Source organism: Lontra canadensis, unplaced genomic scaffold (assembly GCF_010015895.1).
Source record: "Lontra canadensis isolate GAN:19392208 unplaced genomic scaffold, GSC_riverotter_1.0 scaffold196, whole genome shotgun sequence".
Classification (NCBI taxonomy): Eukaryota; Metazoa; Chordata; class Mammalia; order Carnivora; family Mustelidae; genus Lontra; species Lontra canadensis.
This window is the reverse complement of record NW_022631190.1, coordinates 1-23045: the sequence shown is the minus strand read 5'-3', so window position 1 is coordinate 23045 and position 23045 is coordinate 1. Positions and strand designations below refer to the sequence as shown.

Here is a 23045-nt window from a genome sequence, read left to right as displayed (position 1 = left end):
CACTGTTTTGGGATTTTACTATCTTAAAGAAAACAATCAAACTCATGATTTGATACTGGGGCTAACTTGAGCAGAACTTCATTAATACCACCTGTAACTCCATTTTAAGCAAGAATTGAAATTAGGATAAAATAGTAAGACACAGGAGGTGCGGGGCTGGCTTAGTTGGTGGAGCATATGACTTGATCTGGGGTTTTAAGTTTGAGCTCCACGCTTAGTGTAGAGATTACTTTAAAATAAAACTTTTGGGTTGACTGGGTGGCTCGGTCATTAATCATCTGCCTTTGGCTCAGGTCATGATCCCAGAGTCCTGGGATAGAGCCCCACATCGGGCTGCCTGCTCAGCGGGGAGACTGCTTCTCCCTCTCCCACTCCCCCTGCATATGTTCTCTCTCCCTATCTCTCTCTCTGTCAAATAAATAAAATCTTAAATAAAATAAAATCTTTAAAAAAATAAAATAAAATAAGACACAGGAGATCAGTCTTTGGTGCTTTTAATATACAACCCCTTGCTCTCTGACAAGTCCACTGAGGGAAAAAAAGTAAAGGCACTTAATATTTCATTCTCCTTGTGAAGGGAAGGCGACATTAAGCTATGGTAAAGAGGTTTGCTAAGTGTGGGGCGCCGATCTCACAGCTGTTATCTACAGACACCAACTACAACCAAGAAAGGACAAGTTCTGGAACTTTAGATCACTGTGAAACATAATCTGGGAAAAACCTATTCAGAATCTGTTCAAATTTGCTTCAGTTTTAAAACTAGTTAAAATGCTCTACGTTCAGCTGATTTCTTACTAATTTGTTTTCCAATAGCAGGGATACATAGAAGAGAGAGTTTAAAAATACACTGAACAATATTTTATGAATGAATGTCTGTGATTATGGCACGAGTACCACCAGAATGCTAATTTAAGTAGAGCAAAATTCCAAACTCTACAATTTCCACTTTCCTTCTTGAACAAATTCTGATGCACCCTGTTCTTACATAAATTTCTGAAATGCTACATATGAAACCTGTTCCAGTCCTGATGAGTATTAAACATTTTATTTAAAGATTTTAAAGTAAAAAAAAGGGTACACAAACACAGATTACATTATGATGACCAAGGCAGTATTCCACATGACAAAAATCAAAAGTTAAAAAGTATATGTACAGGTACTAAACAAGCATAATACCTGATATGCAATTCAGGCTGCAGACACGTAAAATGATCTGACCACAGACATGCTTATGCAAAATAAATTTTTTCTTAGAACACCAAAATCCCATTCTGTCAGCTGCCTTATTCCCATTCAGTATTTTGAGAGAACTTCTATATAATATAAAAGGAACTGGCATGGCACTTAAAAACTACAAAAAAACAATGCAATTAAAAACATATTTGTAATGCAGTTTTGTATAAAATATACATGGTAAATCTTATCTGTTAAAAAAAATTTTTAAAACAAAAAACCACCCTGAATAATGGTTAAAACCTTATCACAGAAAAATGTTCATCATTTGTAACACTCCTGATAGAAAATAGATGGGATTTTTTAGGGGGGCGGTGGGGGATATCTAACCTGAAGAAGTCATTTGAAATTTATTTAAAATTGTAGATAAGATAGTAACTCACTGCCTACCCCTTTCTCAAAACTTATCATGAATATTCTAATATATAACTACAGGACATGAAAAAATAGCTCCAAGAAAGTGTTTCTCAAAATAAGGTTCAAAGACCCAACAGAATTCTAAGGTGGGCCCAGCAATGTGCATTTTAAACAATGTCCCAGGTGATTGTTCCCCATTCTGAAATTTGAGAACTAATGCCCTAGGGAAACAGTATCACTTAAAAGCAAGGTCATAAATACATTTCTGACATGTCAGAATTTTCTATGGGTTTATGGTTAGCAGTGAATACTGCTTCTTAAAACAAGTTTTAGGTATTAAGAAAAACATATATACCTGTTATATAAACAAGGGAACGTTTATAAACTCTTTCTATTTGAGGTTTTCATTGCTTTCAGATTTAGTTATTTCAAGAAAAATGAGTATATGGCCAGAAACTTCAGAAAAATTACATTTCTAATAAAATGTAGCATCACAAAAAGAGATAATTTATTAAATGCCTATAAATTTTAAATCATTCTAATTTTAAAACTAGCTAGCTTTCCCCAAAATTCAATTTTACCAAGACTGGACAACTGTAACTTAGATGATTATGGTTACTTTTTACATCCCTTTTCATTAAAAAAAAAATAAACAGATGCTATCACTTGCATCCCTTTAAATAATAAATTGCTAAACACTAATATTAATAAAAATAATCTGAAGAACTCTGCCTTTGAAATGTATTCCATTCTGATTACCTGTGTTACCTACTTAATACAAACTCACTTAAGGAGCTGGAAATATTGTGCATATATATGCATGTCGCTAATATTTATTCGTGTTTATTTTTTAAAATTTCACTGAAGACTCCATAAACAGGGTCCAAAAGTAGGGATGATGGGGCTTTGGTGAAGAAGTGAGTATGGTTAAGCCACTATTTGGAAGATAAATACTTTTTCTGTATACTAAATTATAAGAAAAAAATAGCATACATTCTGTCTCCACTGGATAATGGAATGTTTTTACAAGTCTGATAATGAGCTCTTCCTTATTATCTATATCAAATCACAAAAAATAACTATGGGATTTGCTAAGAAAGAAATAAATCTCACCATTGCACTTTTCTGTATCTATTTTAAATTTCTATTTTTTCCTTTCTATATGCTGAGACATGCTCCATTCAAAAGCATCCTGGCTCTTTGCGTGCCATTTATTAACTTGCCAGTTAAAAGGGGGTAAGCTCAGAAGTTACTGCCCCTATACTAAAGAAATTACTTTCATAAGTTTTTTCAAAAACAGCTAATGATTGAAATCTGATGCTTAATAAAATGTGCCCATTTTTCCCTCTCAAGTGGAATGCGTATTCCCTAATTCAAAGCAAGAGTCATCTTTTATTACCAATTTAATAAATATTGCCTTAAAAATCAGTAATTTAATTATCCAAGGCAATAAAACTTACAGCTGAATTCTTAAACACAAACAACTCAGAAAGTAATAGGAAATACAATAAATTGCTGTTTTTTGAATCATTGTTTTATATCAAAATTAAACACTTCAAGGTGAGGTGAAGACTGAAAAATTTACGGAGGCTTAAGATGTAATCCCACCAGGTGCCTTAATGCTACAGATTCCCTGTTTAAAGGCGGTGTTAAGTAGTTTCTTTAAACAAAAGGACAACTTCATTACTCATCAGTAGGCTGCTGGATTACCAATATAGTTAAGTGTTGACACAACTGTCAGGAAACTAGTTTCATTTTCTTTTTCACAGTTAGATGTAATAAATTGACTCTCACAGCCAATAATAGAAGATATTGAGTGCTTTTTTGTAGGTGAAAAATATAAAATGGTTCATTGTATCCCAGGTGGTAACAAGTTTATTCATGCATTAAATGGCAACACAAGCAAAATGCATAGCTGGAAAATGAGGATCAGACACATTCTTCTGCAGACATCAAAAGAGGATTGATGTACTCAAAACCTTCGAATTCAGACTGATCAATCTTCCTCACGATGTCACTGTTGAAAGGAAAATACATTAATTTTCATAAACTACCAACTTTTTACTTAATTGGTAAAACAAAATTTAAAATAAGAAAAAATAAGGCTAATTTGCATAAATTATGGAGGGGAAATCTATTAAGTGTTTAGATTAGTTCCAAAACATTTTCTAGAAGAACCAAGAGTACTGAAAATAAAAGAAGACTAACAATCCCATAAGCAAGTTTAGAACTAAAAGGTGGTCCAAAATTGAAGGCTAGGAATAAAAAAGTCACAAACTGTCACAAGCCTAGTTAATTTTAACTTTTGACCTGAACAACATTCCTCTCTATAGGTGAACATACAGGTCTGAATTAGCATTCAATTTAGTCATCACCTCAACAGGAAGGTGATGATGACAAGACCCAGAAAAAGTTAACCTTCTGGGTTAACCCAGAAGGGGCCCCTGGGTGGATCAGCCATTAAGTGTCTGCCTTTGGTTCAGGTCATGATCCCAGGGTCCTGGGATCCAGCACCGCATCGGGCTCCCTGCTCGGAGGGATGCCCGTGTCTCCCTCTCCCACTCCCCCTGCTTGTGTTCCCTCTCTCGCTCTCTCTCTCTCTGCCAAATAAATAAATAAAATCTTAAAGAAAAAAAACACACAAATATGGACAGGTACCCAGAAAAAAAAAAAAGGCAATAGGGACAGGTACCCAGAAAGACACTGCAAGGAGGTAATGGGTCGCAGGGTATAAAGACGCTGGCATTCTGCTATACTGGGTTTCTAATTTAATATGCAGTAAGAGTAGTACTACCGAGTATTTTAATACTTAAATGCACAACATACTGCAGAGCACGAAGTTACACGGGACACAGTCCCTTCCTTCAAGGAGGGAAGGAACGTCATACAACAAAAAGCTACAAGAGAAAGCAGGACACGCTGAGTTTTATACAGGACAGCTAAGCCTGGATCTAACCACAGTTCTAAAATAAAGGGTGACTTCTGGTTGGAGAAATCGAAAACGCCAGCATCCACTACATAAACATATACTGAATGGAATCACGAAAGATGATGTTGGGTCTGAGAAAATGCAAGTAATTTATTCGAGTTGAAAGCACAGGAAGAGAGGCATGTCAAATGACAGGTGATCTGAAAGGAAGGTAATGGCTAGCTCAGAGAAGCCAGTGAGGTTCACCCTGAGGAGTTTCACCTCAGGGTAATCAAAGGTTCATCAAAGATCTGGCTGCACCTGAACTAGCTCAGAAAGATGGAGAAGATTCCAGTACATAAGAATGAAGGATGCATACAGAGGAACAGCATGAACAAAGGTAAGAGCACACCGTCAGGGAACGCAGAGTAACAGGAGACTGGTCAGAACACAGAGCACAGAGAGAGAGACGGCCAAGGAGTCAGGCAGAAGGAGAGGGTGGGAGGCCGTAACTGCTGGCCTAGGGGACAGATTTCATCTGCTAGGCAAGCAGGAGGTTCCTGGAGGCTTCTGACAAGGGGGTGACAGAACTGGGAGTGCTACTTAGTGAGATGGGTCGAATGGGTGGCAAAGCAAAGAAGATGCCCAGTGAGGTGGACGGGGTCATGTTCTGGGTATGATCTGAAAGAGATACGAACTGGACTCATGGCAGTGGGCACGAACATGAAGGATCTGACACAAGTAGTGAAGTAAAGGAAGAACAGACAGGACTTACTTGGCAGCTGAATGTTAAGGAAAAGGAAGGGTCCATAATCATGGGTATTTTGAATCTGAACGAACACGTGGTGACAAAATGAGCAGAAAAAGGTAAATAAAAATAAGGAACTGATTGAGAACAGAAAAAGAGACCATAAAGAATCATTACTTTTCTTTCTTTTTGAATCTCTGTACCAACATGGGGCTCAAAATCACAACCCCGAGCTCAAGAGTCATGTGCTCCACTGACGGACAGCCAGACATCTCAAGCATCGTTACTGAAAGTAATTTAGGGTTTGTGTTTGAGGTGCTTGTCTGGCGAATTAGGGGAGATGTTTAAATCAGCAGACAGAAATGCAGCTCAGGAGAGGCACTGGGAGGAGAGGCGAGGTGCTCCAGAACCATCGTTCTTTCATTCTTCACAGTGGCCTTGCAACACAGGCAGAAAGAGAACAAACAGTCTCAGAGAAGTTATGACATTCAAACCCAGGTTACCCAGTTGGGAAGAGGTGGTGTCAGGACAAATTCCTGTCCTTTGATTGAATCTGGTGTTATTTCTTTTTTTTTTTTTTTTTAAGATTTTATTTATTTATTTGACAGAGAGAGATCACAAGTAGGCAGAGAGGCAGGCAGAGAGAGAGGAGGAAGCAGGCTCCCCGCCGAGCAGAGAGCCCGATGCGGGACTCGATCCCAGGACCCTGAGATCATGACCTGAGCCGAAGGCAGCGGCTTAACCCACTGAGCCACCCAGGCGCCCTGAATCTGGTGTTATTTCTAACACATGATGCTGTCAGAAGTAATGATATTGGTACATCTCTCTCTCCTTTAGTAGACAGGAAGCTTTTTGGGAGACTGACCTACATCTTAATCGTCTTTGAATGGCTAATACTTAGCACAGTGCCTTTTGCTCAACAACTGTTTGCCAATTTCGCTGGCAGTCACTGATAGAGCTGGTATCAATATTGTGGGGCTGGCTGAAATCCCCAGGCACACACCGCACACAGCAAAGAGAAGGCTGTTGTGAACTGAACTGAACTGTGGAACATCCCTGCCTCAAGGGAACAGGGAAAAAAGGGTGACAAGTGGTCACAGAGATGCCACAGAACCAGGATGGCTAGTGCCAACCAAAGCAAGGCTGTGAGCGCCAAATGCTGTACAGACGTCAGGGGAGATGATGACGAATCAGACGAATCAGAATACGCTTTAAAAGTCAGACTTTAACAAGTCCATTCAACCTTCAGACGCTGGAGGAACAGGTTATACTGTGAGGAGTTGAAGTGCCCAGAGTAAGAAAGCGTAAGACAATCGATGTTGACTATTCTGAAGGAGTTCGAGGGAGATACTGTTTATTTTCTTTTACCATAAGCATCTATTAATTATTTTGGGAAGAAAATGAAGTAAGAAAATGTGACGGTTCAAAGATGTGCTAAGATTCAGGGGGAAAACTAGGATTTCGGAGCATGTTGGTAAGTAGCAGAAAAGCAGCTGGAAAGAGAAATTAAAGGAGGCGGAAGAACAGACATAACTGACAAAATGAAATCCTAGCAGAGAAGCTAAGGAAACAGACGTAGGGAAATGGGGCACCCCCTGCAAATGAGGGACATCCAAGCACCTGGAAGAAGGAAAAGGAGGTAAGAGAGCAATTGTGAGCCTCGCTGTGGTCTGAGGAGAGATGAAAAGGGAGCAAGTTCATAGCAGGAGGTCCCAGTCCTTGCAGTCAAGGTAAGGCAAGGCTGATCCACTATGGTGGAGGGCGCGGGGGTAGGACTGAAGGCTTCTAAAATGTAGAGACAGTCTGGAACAGCTGCGTGAGGAATGTGAGAGGAATTAGAAGATGTGAGTAAAAATACTGCCGAGGAGGAAGGGCTTCCTCGAGATGAGAGAACAAATCTGTAATGACAGGTCAGTGATCAAATACCCCCAAATTATTCTAAACCACTCTTTTAAAAAAAGCAATCTGGCAATACACATCAAGAGCTTGAAGCATGTGATCCCCTTGGACCTAATTCGTTTGCTAGGAATCTATCTTAAGGTGACCTACAGGGACTCAGACAAAAAAGGCCGTCAGCACAGCAGGGCAGCCCAAGGTAGCGGCAGGAGCACGGGCCTCTTGCCTCGGGCAGACGTGGGTTTGCGTCCTGATGCCACTGCCTGGCGACTGTGAAACTCTGCTTCACCTCTCTGAGCCTCAGTTTCCTCGTCTGTAAGACGAAGAGGACAGCACGTCGATTTACAAGGCTGTTGTAAGAATTTGAGATAAGGCATGGAAGGCAAAGTAGAAGAGGGCGGCTGTTATAACTTAAAAGACTGTCATAGATTCAAATACCCCATAACTGAATGGCTAAATAAATCACACTATAATCTGATAATGAAGCACTGTGTAGCCACTAACAGTGAAACTTCCAAAGAACTTTAGAAATATTTCAGTCTATGGAATTACTTACTCATCATCTGGAGTGAGCTGGACAGGTTCATTAGTAAACTGAGAATCAAAATTGTCCAAACCAAATTCCCCAGAAATATTTGGTTTAAAGGGAGGTACCACCTGCTTTTGCTCCATCTAGAAAAGACATATTAGATGACAGCTCAAGCCTACGTTCCCAGAAAAATTCCACCTCTACATTTCTCCTCTGCCCTTAGATGCCTCCTTGTCCTATCCCAATGTGTTCGTGGCAATGGCTCTACAGTATTCACAAGGATGGAAATCATTTACAAAACTGAACACTGATGTGGGCCTTACTAATATTACAACAACCTGGTCCATTAAATTAATATTCCAAGCTTACTGTTTTAAAAGTTTTTTAAAAAGCACTTTAGAGAGTGGTTTTAAGTTACTGAAGCTGTGATATATTTGTTTTTCAACATTCTTTCAAGATAATAAAATTTGGCCCGAGATAATAATGAAACCTAACATAGAAAACAATGAAAACTTACATACCATATCCCAATCAACATTTCGAAAAAATGGGTGTCCCTGAATATCAGCAAATCCTGTTTGTGGATGACAACCTAATCGTTCCTTTGGGTCCTATGGTGGGAAGAAATGTTTCAAGAAGTGAGTGGGTATCATGCTTTAGAATAAATCATCTTGTGACCTGGGTTTCATGTCTATTATACGATACTTCTATTTCTGAAATCAGTATGGTCTACCTTTCATTTCTAGGTAACATAATACTAGACTTAAATGAGTATCTGAAGCTTGTGACAAGATTTCCTTGTGGCTCTCTCTTCAGCTATCATGTGATTCTAGTGGACATAGGTCCACTCCTTGCTGAAGAAAAAGGGAGGAAAGAGCACCAGAATCATTTGAGTGGCTTCCTGATGTTTCTTTGGCATAGGTTAGAGTGTTGGTCAAAATATACAAACCCCAAACTTCACAAGTCTGTTCTTGGCTCATTTTAAAAGCCCTATGCCCAGGGTGCCTGGGTGGCTCAGTCGGTTAAAGCCTCTGCCTTCAGCTCAGGTCATGATCCCAGGGTCCTGGGATCCAGCCCCGCATCGGGCTCTCTGCTCAGTGGGGAGCCTGCTTCCTCCTCTCTCTCTGCCTGCCTCTCTGCCTACTTGTTATCTCTGTCTCTGTCAAATAAATAAATAAATAATCTTAAAAACAAACAAACAAACAAACCCTATGCCCAATTACAGCAATAAGCCAACATCTGTGTACAAGAGTGACACAACCATTAGGTGACTCATTGGACTGCGAAGGGACTGCAACTTATAAAAAGTCATGGCTTATTCATGACTGTGAATGAAACCATGTTACCATCCTTCTTTCCAATAAAAGACATTTTGTTTTGAATATGAAAACCTCTCACCTTCATTTTTCAGTATGTTGACACTTAGATTTCCATTTTAAAAAATCTTTCTTCATATTAAGTACTCAAAAGCCTCAACTTCTTATTTTATTAAAATTCATCATTATCTTATCTACATGTACCTGAGAAGGTAAACACACATCAACCTACTTTCTAACCCACAATTTATTTAAGGTAAGATTTACGATTTGCCAAGATTGCTGTGATACAGTAAGAAGCATATCTGGGGTCTGTCCCAGGTTCCTGACGCGGAGCTCCTAAAACCCTTGTAATTTCCTGAGTCTCAGAAGTGTCGTTTTTCATAACAAATCCCTTTTGGTTATACCTTAGTTTATGCTAATAAGGTGACTCTTGGTGGGCCTGTCATAGTTTCAGGATGGGATCTGGTTGCCAGAGGAACCAACTATGTGATTACTAGAGTTGTAACTTTCAGCCTCCTTTTCAGAGGGGCTGGAAATGGAGTTCAATCACCACTGGCCAGTGATTTAATCAGTCGTGCTGAATGTCACGGAACCGCCACAAAACCGTCTGAACCCCCAGGTTTGGAGAGCTCCTGGGTTGGTGAACACCCATGTGTCGTGAGGATGGTGCACCCCAACTCCACAGGGACAGAAGCTCCCGTGCTTTCAGATCCTTCTGGACCTCGCCTTATGTATCTTTTCATCTGGTTGTGCACTGTATCCTTTATAACAAACTAGTGATGGTAAGGAAACTATTTCCCAGAGTCCTGTGAGCCATTCCAGCAAATTCTCAAACCTGAAGTCGAGGGTTGTGGGAACCCCCAACTTTGCAGCCAAGTCACACAGAAGTGTGGGTGCTCAGTACTTGTGACTGGCCTCTGAAGTGAAGACAGTTTTGTGAGACTGAGCCCTTAAACCCCTGGAATCTGATGTTAACTCTGGGAAGTTAGTGCCCCAAAAAATGAATTGTGGGACACCCAGTATGTCTGGAGAGCTGGAGAATTGGTTGTTGGTGTGAGGAAAAACCTACACATTTGATGTTAGAAGTGCTGTGAGTAAAAACTGTTCAGAATCATAATCTTAGATCCCAAAACTCTTCCAAACTACCAACAACAACAAATAATTGAATGATCTTCCGACTTTTAAAGACCAATGATAGCACTTCATTTCTTCTGAATTTTATCTTGGGCTTTTGACATGATCATCTGTAGGGAATACTACTGCCAAGTGAGTAATAACCCAAAGAAAACTGAGTACTGGAGCTATGAGTACCACTGAGGCTATCCCCAAAGACTATAATTTTTCTCTAAATGTGTACATGATATATATCATTTACTTAAGAACACTATATGTAATATATAGCTGGGGGTGAATTACATTGCCAAAATGGAAAGGACACGATCTAACGCTGCCAAATTATTTTTTGGTGAAGAGACAAATTCCAGACCTAACTGAAAAAAAATCACATACTCTGATGTTCTGGAATGTTATACTGCCTGAACCTCTACTTACAGTTTCATTTACATACAGATAAACCACTAAAGATTGTTATATGTGATTTATACCTTGTTGAGAAAACTCTTCAGGACACTTGCAGCTTTTACAGATAGAGAACGCGGTATGCGTATTTGCTTTTCCAAAATAACTAGAATGACAAAATTAAGGCATTATATATTTAACTTTTACATGGCTTCAATCTTTACATTTTTATTACAAGGAACATAAGGCACTCTAGCAGAAAAAATAAGACATGACATATATTACTTCGGTATTTGCTTGTTTGTATCCAGTTCGAGTCTCTGTATTTCCAATCGCAGGCCTGTTTTTTTCACCTTTTGATTCTCTTACATTCTTGGTTCTCTGCTTTATCTCCATATTGTTCTTGGACTTATGGACTCACCCTCAGGGTGCATGTGAAAAGACTGTCCTCTCTAGCCACAGTCCTTCCTCCACTCTCTATGATACACAATCTAAAGGATACTCTTTGTTTTATTTTTGAGTATGAGAGAGTAGTTGGCAAATGGACTGAAGGTAGAGAGGCAGGAAGATGTATCTTTTAAAAAAATTGAAGACTCACATATTAAGAAGTACACTGTCCAAATTATTTTCCTCTTTCTTACTCAAAGTAAAAATGTGAGCCATCCTCATTCATGCTCTAGAATAGGTTATTCACGGAGAATCTCTATAAAATACTATAGATTACCTTGGAAGAGATAATCCTCTGTGTTTTGATCAGGGTTATCAGAGCTTCCAACAATATCAAATGGAGATCTTCCTGCCATCATCTCAAACATTAGTACTCCAAGGGCCCACCAATCGACACTGAAACCTTCAAAAAAGAAATTCTTTGAAGTAACAAATGATCTCCTCTGCATTCCTGAAAGTCAGTAACTTGAGATTCATTCTATTATATAATGAAAAAATAAACATAATGAAAAACTAAACTCTAAATGCATTATAACTATCATGGTAGGCAATGACGATTATAGAAATAATTCAGTTATCAAAAAGGGGAGGTACCAAAAAGATAGCTTTAAAAATATAATATTGGAAGGACACCTGGGTGGCTCATTCGTTTAAGCGCCTGGCTCTTGGTTTCAGCTCAGGTCACAATCTCAGGGTCGTGGGTTTGATCCCTGTGTCAGGTACCAGCTCAGTGCCGTCTGCTGAGGATTCTTTCCCTCTTCCTCTCCCTGTGCCTCTGCCCCTCCCCCTACCTGCATAGGCTATTTCTATCACTCTCCCTAAAATAAGTAAATAAAATCTTTAAAAACAAATAAATAAAAAATAAAATATTGGAAATGAAACAGAAGTTTCTTTTCTCAAGTATGCCTGTAATTTCAGACTCATGATCTGTTTCTAACATGTTGTTTTTGCGGATATAATTAAATTGTACTTGAGAATAACCTCCCTTGATCTGAAACTTGATCTTTTGCTAGCTGATTAAAGATCCTTGAAGGATCTTGGAATCAGATTATGAGCAGCTGTCAGAAGTACCCATCCTCCTTTACATCTGCTGAAATCGGAGGGTCAGAACCCAAGAAGTCAAATGTATGCTTAAGATAAATATATCCTCTGGTTCCTGACCAGCAGTCAATCTTTCCCTCATTTTTCAGATTCCTGGAGGAAACACCCCAGGAAATAGAAACAATCTTCTAGGGGTTCGTGACTCTGGAGTCACATGGCTAAAATATAAATCCCTACTCTGCCACTTTCTAGCTGTAGGACCTTGGACAAGTTATTTAAACTTTCTCTAAAAATGGGAATTAACCAGTGCTTACCTCCTAGGATTACTGACAGGCCTAATTCATATGTATAAACTGCTTGTATTAGTACCTAATACTTTTAGTGTTGCCCTTAATAAAATATTATTCAAATCTGTACCTTCGAATACTGGTAAGGTCCCACTGTCTCTGATTTCATAATTTAGGGTTTTCATGTAGGTTTTAAGGGGATCAAGAAAGTTTATATTAATAAGATTAGCATTTAAATACTATAGTATAATACAACGCAATTGGTACCACATTTAACCACCCATCTAGCACACAGCCAAAATGCAACCTATTTATTTATTACCATAATCTTCTCCTCTTAAAATTTCAGGAGCAATGTAATTGGGAGTACCACAAAAAGTGCTGGTTGTATCTCCTGGCCGTAATCCTTCCTTTTATAAAAAAAAGAAAAGAAAAAAAAAAAGAGAGAGAGAGAGAAATGATACAGTAAGACAGGAAATTATCTTCTAAATTCATCTCTTTTATTTCATCATCATATAAACTCAGCATCTATGGTAATATATAAAGCTTAAATAAAATACCACTAGCACAGTTGTCCATATTATTAAAATCACAGGTTGCCATTAAATAGCTTAAAGAAAACCTGTCCTCATTAGCTGTTGGTAGGGTTTAGTTAAGATAAAAATTACATTTGAGGGATGCCTGGGTGGCTCAGTCATTAATCGTCTGCCTTGAGCTCAGGTCATGATCCCAGAGTCCTGGGACTGACCCTGCATCGGGCTGAACTGATAATATAATCTCCAATCATGATAGGTGATTTTTAACACATCTATATCGGAAAATGATAAATAATACAGACAAAAAAAAATCTAGTAAGCAAAAAAAGATTTAGATAAAAGCCAGAGCTAAATATAATATAGAATATGTGTAATCTATGTGCATGTGAGGAGAGAGGGAGGAGGGAAAGAGAGAGGGTGTGAAGGACAGAGATGCCTTGCATACAAACAAGAGATTATATATTCTTTTTTTTTTTTTTGAAGATTTTATTTATTTATTTGACAGAGAGAGAGCGAGCACAAGTAGGCAGAGCAGCAGAGGGAAAGGGAGAAGCAGGCTCTCCACTGAGCAGGGAGTCCAATGCGGGGCTTGATCCCAGGACCCTGGGATCAAGACCCGAGCCAAAGGCAGCTGCTTAACCAATTGAGCCACCCAGGTGCCCCTATGTATTCTTTTTTAAGTACATGTGGGATACTGATCAAATACTAAGTCACAAAGGAAACCTCAAAATATTTTCAAAGAACCTGTATCATTTAGACTATTTATTGGCCACAGTGATTAAATAAGAAATCAACAATAAAAAGATAGTTTAAAAACAAGCTAGGGGCACCTGGGTGGCTAAGTGGGTTAAGCAGCTGCCTTCAGCTTGGGTCATGATCCCAGAGTCCTGGGACTGAGCCCTGCATAGGGCTCTCTACTCACTGGGGAGCCTGCTTCCCTTCCTTGATCTCTGGCTGCCTCTCCGCCTACCTGTGATCTCTGTCTGTCAAATAAATAAATAAAATCTTTTTTTTTTAAAGATTTTATTTATTTATTTGACAGACAGAGATCACGGGTAGGCGGAGAGGCAGCCAGAGAGCGAGGAAGGGAAGCAGGCTCCCCGCTGAGCAGAGAGCCCGACATGGGGCTCGATCCCAGGACCCTGGGATCATGACCTGAGCCGAAGGCAGAGGCTTTAACCCACTGAGCCACCCAGGCGCCCCTAAATAAATAAAATCTTAAAAAAATAAAAACAAGCTAAATAATACTAAATATACAATTAAGCAAGCAAGAGAAAGACAATTCATTTTTGTGAGTTTCATTGTTTAAGTAAGCATGCCCATTATAATAACTTAAGAAATACATAAAGGTGAACAAAATAAATGTGTAATGCTACATAACAGAACAACGCATATAGAATTAGACAATGCTATACTTTAGAACTTTATTTAATGTTACATTCTAAACATTTTACATGGTCATGAACTTCTGGTAAACATTTTAATGACTTCACAATGCTCTGTTCTGTGTTCATGCCATAATTTCCCTAATCATTGTTCTTACCAGTGGCCACTTAGATTATTTATAATATTTATCACGAACTACAATAAAAAAACCTTGTCACAAACTTTTCCTCATAGAACAAAATATGTACTCAGAATATCGCAGAATATCGCAGAGGCAGAAGTACTAGACAGAAGAGTGTGGCTGTACATCTTTAAGAATCCTGATATATCCCCACCATCTGTTATCCACGAGATCGTCACAATGCATACACTCACCAATGATACAGGAGAATACCCATTACTTTAAACTCTTGTAAGTAGACTATTTTAATTTTAAAAACCAGTATCTGGCATGCAAAAATTAAGTCTCATTATTTTAATATGTACACTTTATAATAAGGTTAGCATTCCTCACGGTTTTGTTGTTGACTTTTATGTTCTTGTCATTTTTCTTCTGAAATAAGAAAAAAATCCACTGGGGAAAAAGTGATGGAGAGGGACGTCTGGGTGGCTCAGTTGGTTCAGCATCTGCCTTCAGCTTATGTCATGATCCCAGAGTCCTGGGATTGAACTGTGTTGGGCTACCTGCTCGGCAGAGGATCTGCTTCTCCTTCTCCCTCTACCCACCCCCCATCTCATGCTCTCTCTCTCTCTCTAATAAATCAACCAAATCTTAAAAAAAAAAAAAAGAAAAAAGTGAGAGATGAAAAAGGTATCACAAATCTCAGTGATGGGTACATAGGGATTTGCCTACTAAATCTCTATTTGTTTATGACTGAAGATTTGTGTGATAGAAAAATTTAAGGAAACAGAAATTGAATATAAGAAAAGATAAATGCCTGAGTTTTGTACTTAAAAGCAAGAGTACTTTAGGTAAAGATTTTCTTTTCTAGTGTTGCTGAACAGATAATAAGGTCAAATCTTCAATACTATTAGAGTGTCTTACTTAACGTTAACATTTAAATAACCTCCAAGCTCTGGAAGCATTTCCCTCTGGTGAATGGGGGAGTGTATTCACACATTTACATGCTTGTTGACATATTACTGTGTGAGGATAATTCTGTCCCAGCTACTTTTAACAAGGAGAGTAGCTCCCTAGACATTTTGTGGAAAAACACTGGACCCTTAAATCAAACACTGTTACAGAAAGAATAAAGTACCAAGAAATAAAGGACATGTCCTGAGAGTAACTGAAATTCTTATTCTGTTCTACCATACTTCATGTCAGATATTTAAACTTTAAATATAAAAAAAATAACAGATTTCCTGATAAAATCCTGAATGCATCATCAAAAGTTACAGTTAAATAGCAAAAACTGGAGGGTGACATGTAAGTAGTTACGTTAAAGTCATGGGATTGCAGACAATTTTTATTTCCAAATTTTCTTCTGTAGTATCACAACATTCAAGATAAAAAGCTTACAGACAATAAAAAGAAATTAACTCTTATTATAGCACATATACACTCACAGAAAATACAGAATTTTGTAAATGGTTAGAAAATATGTATATATATCCTTATGCTAAAATCCCAAAAAGCACCCCAAAGTAGCAGTCATTTCCTCAACTTTAAATGTTATTTTACCAAAAGAATTTTGTGAGCTGCTGAGACCTTCTGATTAACTAGAAATTTCCCTCACCTTACACATGCCGTAGTCAGTGAGTTTAATGTGTCCTTCTGAGTCCAGCAATACATTGTCCAATTTCAAATCTCTATAAATTATCCCTCGTTCATGAAGATAATTTAACGCTAGACTGATTTCTGCAGAGTAAAATCTAAAATGAAAAATAACTCATTTGATTCAAATTTTTAAATTGTTTTATGTTTCTAGAAGTCCTACTCCCATCTGTAAATGAAAACACCAAAATCATGTCAAAAGATTTTTTTCTCCCAATGTTTTTAGAAACAATACCAAAACACAAATTGAACTACTACTTTAAAATATCTGAGCCCAAAACACAATTATAAAAGTTCCAGCCTACATTAAAGTCATAAAATTTTTAATTTGCAAGTCTCGACAGGAGCTCTTAATCTGGGTCCTTGGCTGGACTTCGGGCAATCCACACTGCTACAACCAGAGCACAGCTGTATGTATATGTGTACTTGTACATCTTCTATAGGATTTCCACAGCTTTCACCACTTCTCTAAGAATGATCTCCCCAAATGCTAAGAATCACTGATTGGTCTAGAATAGAAAAAATGCTAAAAGTCCTACTCAAACTATGCAAAATCCATACCAAAATTCTAGAGAGGGAATTAAAATAAATTCTTCTACAACCATACCATTTAATATTAAAGAGTTTTTTAGATCTGCCACTACCCCATTGGTAGATAACCAGAACTTTTGACCTGAATAATGAAAACGAAACACCCAAGTTGGTTTATGGCTCCTTTGGTGAATGTTACCATGATCATGTTTGGAGGTGCATGACACATACCTTCTTAGCTACTTAATGCTATGCACAGAGAACCTGAGATTTTATTTTGTAATTTGGTTCCCAGAAAAGGATGAAATAAAACCAGAACTGGCACTTGAATACAGTAAAAACTACTCCCAAGTCCAAATGAACAAATAAGGAACAAATTCAAGCTATGGTCACAATCAGAAATATCATTTGTGGCTCTGCTATGAAGGGTGATCGTTTAATAAAGACTAAATACAGGAAACGAACATACAGGAAATTAACAAAACCAAACACAGTTTGGCCCAAGATTAGATTAGTACAATTTCTACCTTCTTACAAAATTGAAGGATATTATCTCCTTTTGGTAAGAAATAATCAATGTCCTAACAAGATTTTCAATGAACAAGTATTTATAAAAATAAAATCTTTAACCTTCATCACATGCATATGCAGACTCATATGCTTCATTTTGGCCTTACTTTTATGGAGCACTAAAGGGTGAGAATTATTCCTAATTCTGAGTACAAAACAAAACAAAACATGGCACAGATGAATTAAACTTATCCTAGGCCATGATCCTTCCCCACCTAATTCCTCTAACATATAAGCAATTTACAATCTTATATAATAATATCAAATTAAAGACACAAAATAAATAAATAATATTTAATGATCTTTTATTCATCAATAGGTATGTGATCAGAGGAAAAAAAAAAGCCAAAGGCAGAACAATTCAGAAATTATAATTACAGGAAGAATTACATAATAGCTTAAAAGAAATTGTTTTATTACTCTCAAGTATATACAAATAATAATCAATGAAAAACTGTCAGAGAGCACTGCAAACCTTAGATGAATAAGTGTTTATAAATTCATCAACTGTTTCAATTGTGGATATTGAATAGACAAAGTATTTTAAAATAACTGGGTTTAGAAAACTAAAGGCTTTCCCTTTAACACTGTTTATACTTTTCAACTGCTTATATTAATATGTATATAACATTACATATAATTTATATATTATAATGTAAACTAATTTGTAGCTTAGCCCCTACATGACTTACAAAAACTAACTAGCATCAAAATACATGATTTATCTACTCTTTTTAACCAGTGACACATAAAAAGTCCCACAGCATTCCCTCCCCACAAGGCCCCCTCCCGCCAGCCCCACCTCCAGCAAAAATCTAACACAAACAGTACACATCTACCTGGCATGTTCTTCAGGAAGTTTTCTTTGTCGCTGCATATGAAACATTAGATCTCCTCCATTTACATATTCTATGACAAAGAACAATCTAAAACAGAGAAGAGATAAGAAGCAGAACAAATGAACATGGGGCAGGGGGAAGAGAGGCAAACCAAGAAATGGACTCTTAACTCTAGAGAACAAACTGATGGTTACTAGAGGGGAAGTGGGCAGAGGCAGAGGTGGTGGGGATTAAGGAGGGTACTCTCAAGGAGCAACAGGTGTTGTATGAAACTATACTGTACACCCGAAACTAATATTACACTGTATGTTAACTAACTGGAATTTAAATAAAAACTTGGAAAGAAAAAAAGTATTTTTTTTTTAAGATTCTTTATTTCTTTGACAGAGAGATAGAGAGCACAAGTAGGCAGAGCAGCAGGCAGAGGGAGAAGGAGAAGCAGACTCTCCGCTGAGCAGGGGGCCCAACGTTAGAGTCGATCCCAGGGCTCTGGGACCATGACCCGAGCAGAAGGCAGACACTTAACCGACTGAACTGAGCCACCCAGGAGCCCCAAAAGTATTTTTTAATTAAAAAAAAAAAAAGAAGAGGGACGCCTGGGTGGCTCAGTTGGTTAAGCAGCTGCCTTCGGCTCAGGTCATGATCCCAGCGTCCTGGGATCGAGTCCCACATCGGGCTCCTTGCTCTGCAGGGAGCCTGCTTCTCCCTCTGCCTCTGCCTGCCATTCTGTCTGCCTGTGCTCGCTCTCTCTCATAAATAAATAAAATCTTTAAAAAAAAAAAAAAAAAAAACTTTAAAAAAAAAAAAAAAAGAAGAAAAGAAAAGAAATAATAAGAAATAATCAGCAGGGCTTAAATCTAGGAACTTTACATGTCAGCAGACTTAAAAAAATAAATAAACAACAGCAGAGAGCACATGAAACCAAGATTCAAAATAAAGCAGTGCCATTTTGCATCTTAAACACTACAAAGACCAGTTACAACACAGAGAGCATTCTATAGATTTACCCTTAACAAACACTCCAGGAATTTGGTGGAAACAAAGGGTAGTTGGAGTGGAAAGCTGTTTAATCACAGAAGATACAAGAACATAAACCAGCACAGTTGTGTAAACTCTTTCTTCTATTTGAAAATAGTACCACTAGCAATCCAGAGCTTTTCACTCTCACCCCAAGTTCAGCATTTGCAAGGTAAGTCATTTTCATCTGTTACTTAAGGTAAAGAAGTTAGGATTTCTCTCTCTAGCTAAATTCTAGGAAAATTTAAGAACTAAAACTAGACTCTTGGAGATATTTATGACCTGTCCTCTTTTTTTTTCTTTCCTAAGCAGGTAATGTCCTAATGCCGAATGCTGATCCAGTGTTAAAATGGTATCACTGATTGGGCTCTGAGTAGTAGGAAATTTTAAGCATAGTACTGTTGTGTCCATCTCCATGTCTTCCACTTCCGGCTTACAGCAGAAAGCAGCTCTCATTGTGTAAAGCCCAGTAATCATCCCATTATCTTTTAAACTTACCTGCTTTCTGTCTGAAAGCAAGAATGCAGCCCAACAAGAAAAGGATGATTGGATGCCTGTTCAAAAACGTGCTTCTCTGTCTGTACCCAATCAATATCCTGTTTCAAAATATGAAAGAAATCTATGTCAAACTGAATTATAATGAAAACTATGATAAATTTATTCTTAGTAATTCAATTATCATAAATGTAATTAGTAACTAGGCCAAATATCAAAAGCACTGATTATCATGAAACAACATGAAACAAGAGCCTACATACAAAGAGAAAACACCACCAATAAATCTTTCAATATTATGAAATGGTCTATGAAAACTTTTACAAAGTTCCAGTACATTCCCTTGATAATAATATGGTTTGATTTTGATTTTTTAAAAATCTAGTAATCATCACATTACATTAAATCTATCTTATGTAATCTGTCTGAAGCATTTATTTAGAATAGACTGAAATTTAAGACACAAACATTGAGGTTTTCTCCGAAATAGTACACTTAATCCAATTTAACAGTTCAAAATAATAAATCATTGTACTTACCTCATCATCATTGACCAGCTCTTTTTTCACAACTTTCATTGCATAAATACGATCTGTTTTTTTTAATCGCACCAATAGTACTTTGGCATAACTTCCTCTGCCTATTACCCGAAGCAAATCAAAGTCCTGAAGACCTAAACTGGATGAAGCTTTGCCACTTTCCCTGGTATTCATTGCCTGTCAAGAACATTTACATCAAAGAGTTATGCCTGGAGAAATTTTGCGTAATACGTTATATTTATAACACCTGATTATACCTAAGATGATTTTAAAATATCTTCTAAGTTCTTAATAATTTTTTTCTTACATCATTCCAAATGATATAATCTAACTACACAGGATGTAGGATCAATTCATGAATTGAGCTCAGAGGGATAGTCACAGGAAGTTGAAATCTGAGAAGTGTTAAAGGGTATCTTAAGATCTGATAAAATTTGGGTCTGGAGGCAATGAAGGTACATGAATTTAAAAAATGACACTAACTTTGATGACCTGGAGACTGGAGGTACTACTGACAGAAAAACAAAGTGTGCACACAGGGTAAGATTGACAGAGCTACTGAGATAAGAGGCTTGGTTTTTCATCCTGAAGATACAAGCTACAATGGGATATCAAGATTAAAGAGTCTACTGGAAGATTGATATATGACATCTGAACTAATGGGACGACAGAGACACTTTTAGAAGCTATAGAAAGAAAACAAGCATGAGAGAGCTTAACTAGTGGAAAATATTTTTTTCTACACAGTACCAAGGCTCCTTTGGAATAACAAAATTAGCCTTAAATTCATTTACAATTAGAAACTTAGGCTTCTGGTAATTTATAAAGAAGACTGGAAGATAATCTTTTTTTAACATATCTGCAAAATCCTCTGCATATAATCAACAGATGTACCCATAAGAATTAAGTATGAATTTTCTCAAGTGAAGAGCATCAAGAAAAGCAAAGAGCAAATTTTAAGAAAAACAAGTACAAATCAGAAAAAAAAAAGTATTATGAAAACTGAAGGAAAGTGATGTTTCAAGAGAAGGGTCATTTACAAAAATCTAGAAATAAAAATCTGATGTGGTAATAAGGATAAATAAAGAGGAGTGAAAGAAATCAGATTAGAGCAGATTAAGAAAGCACAGAATGTTAAGAAGATAAGGCAAGTGCGCCTGGGTGGCTCAGAGGGTTAAAGCCTCTGCCTTCGGCTCAAGTCATGATCCCAGTGTCCTGGGATCGAGCCCCGCATCAGGCTTTCTCCTTGGTAGGGAGCCTGCTTCCTCCTCTCTCTCTCTGCCTGCCTCTCTGCCTACTTGTGATCTCTCTCTGTCGAATAAATAAATAAAATCTTAAAAAAAAAAAAAGAAGAAGATAAGGCAATTTACAGACTTTAAATGTGATTAACTGGAAACTGTGAAAGAGAATGACATGGAACAAAAGCACAACACCTTCATAGAATCAATAACAATGCAGAAGCAGAAACCAGTGGTATGTCACCATCAAAGGATCTAAATACCCTGATGATCTACAGAAATAGCCTTCAAAATGAAAGTGAAATAAAAACATTTTCAGACAAACACAAACTAAAGAAGTCCATCACTAGTTGCCTCTCACTAAAGGAAATATTGAGTTCTTCAAGAAGAAAGAGAATCTCATATGGAAGGACAGACATACAAGAAGGAATGCAGAACAAAAAAAAATAAAATATGGATAAACCTAAATAAAGACTATTTAAAAACACTAGTTTTTAGGGGTGCCTGGATGGCTCAGTAGGTTAGACATCTGCCCTCAGCTCAGGTCATGATCCTAACCAAAAGACAGTTGTAGCTAAACCAATATAAGACAAAGTAATTTAGCCTACTGTGGTAGGCTGACTTCTAAGATGTCCCCCAATGATCCCCACCAGTTAGTATTCATGCCTTTGTGTTATCCCCTCCCCTTGAGTATGGGCTGGATGTAGTGACTTGCTTGTAATTAGAAAAATAATGCAAAAGCAATAGGATGTCACTTCTGAGATTAGGTTACAAAAGACTGAGTTCTGTTCTGCTGGCATTCACGCTCTCTGGATCTTACAGCTTACTTGCTCTGATGAAATAAAAGTAAGCTACTTTGTTATAAGCTGCCTTATAGAGAGGCCCATGTAGCAAGGACAGAATCCCATCAACAATTAGATAAGTATGGAAGCAGCTTCTTCCCCAGTCAAGCTTTGAGGTAAGAGCAGTCCTTGCCAGCACCTTGTTTATAGCCTGTATGTGATTCTGAGGCAAAGGGCCCAGATAAGTCATGCTTGGATTCCTGACACATAGAAACTATGACATTATAAATCTTGTTGTTTTAAATTACTACATTTTGGGATTGTTACATAGCAATTACCTAACATAAGAATTTTAAGGCAAAAAGCATTACTAAAAACAGAAAGGGATATTTCATGATGAAAAAGGGTTAATCCAATAGAAGTATTATGATTCTAAATTTGTATGTATTCAATAACATGGCCTCAAAATATATAGAGCAAAAGCTAACAAAACAATCAAGGAACAGACATACCCACAATGTAACCTTGTGGTTGAGAGAGAACAGTCAGTGAGGCAATAGAAATGGAATAACATTGTTAATAATCTTTAACCCACTGAGCCACCCAGGCACCCAACATTGTTAATAATCTTGACCTAGATGACCTGTACAGAACACTACTCAATAACTACAAAATATACTGTATTAGAAAATACGTATGGAACATATACCAATGTATATGTAACTTAGCCTTCAAGCAAATTTCAAAAAATTCAAAGGACAGAGATCACAACGCATTTTCTGATTTTTAGAGGAATTAAGTTAGAAGTAAAAAAATTTTCCAAAAAAAAATTTTTTTTCCAAATATGTAAAAACCACTATACTTGAAAATAATGCTCTGACCAAAGAAGAAATCATAATAGAGATTAAGATATATTTTAAAGTGAGGGCCACCTGGGTGGCTCAGTGGGTTAAGCCTCTGCCTTTGGCTCAGGTCATGCATGGTCCCAGGGTCCTGGGATCGAGCCCCGCACTGGGCTCTTACTCAGCAGGGAGCCTGCTTCCTTCCCCCCC

At 37.6% G+C, this 23045-nt stretch overlaps 1 protein-coding gene across 1 annotated transcript; it reads right to left on the bottom strand.

The window, feature by feature from the left end:
• Nucleotides 1–3453: 3453 nt before the first annotated feature.
• PRKCI (protein kinase C iota) lies at nt 3454–20169 on the bottom strand. The gene is made up of 10 exons (XM_032847922.1): nt 19974–20169; nt 19438–19535; nt 17923–18009; nt 15945–16080; nt 12606–12693; nt 11233–11358; nt 10595–10674; nt 8193–8282; nt 7699–7814; nt 3454–3607 (listed from the first exon to the last, which is right to left on the bottom strand). The coding sequence occupies exons 1-10, from the start codon at nt 20145–20147 to the stop codon at nt 3520–3522; spliced, it is 1083 nt and encodes a 360-aa protein (XP_032703813.1). The 5' UTR covers nt 20148–20169; the 3' UTR covers nt 3454–3519.
• Between the last annotated feature and the right edge of the window lie 2876 nt (nt 20170–23045).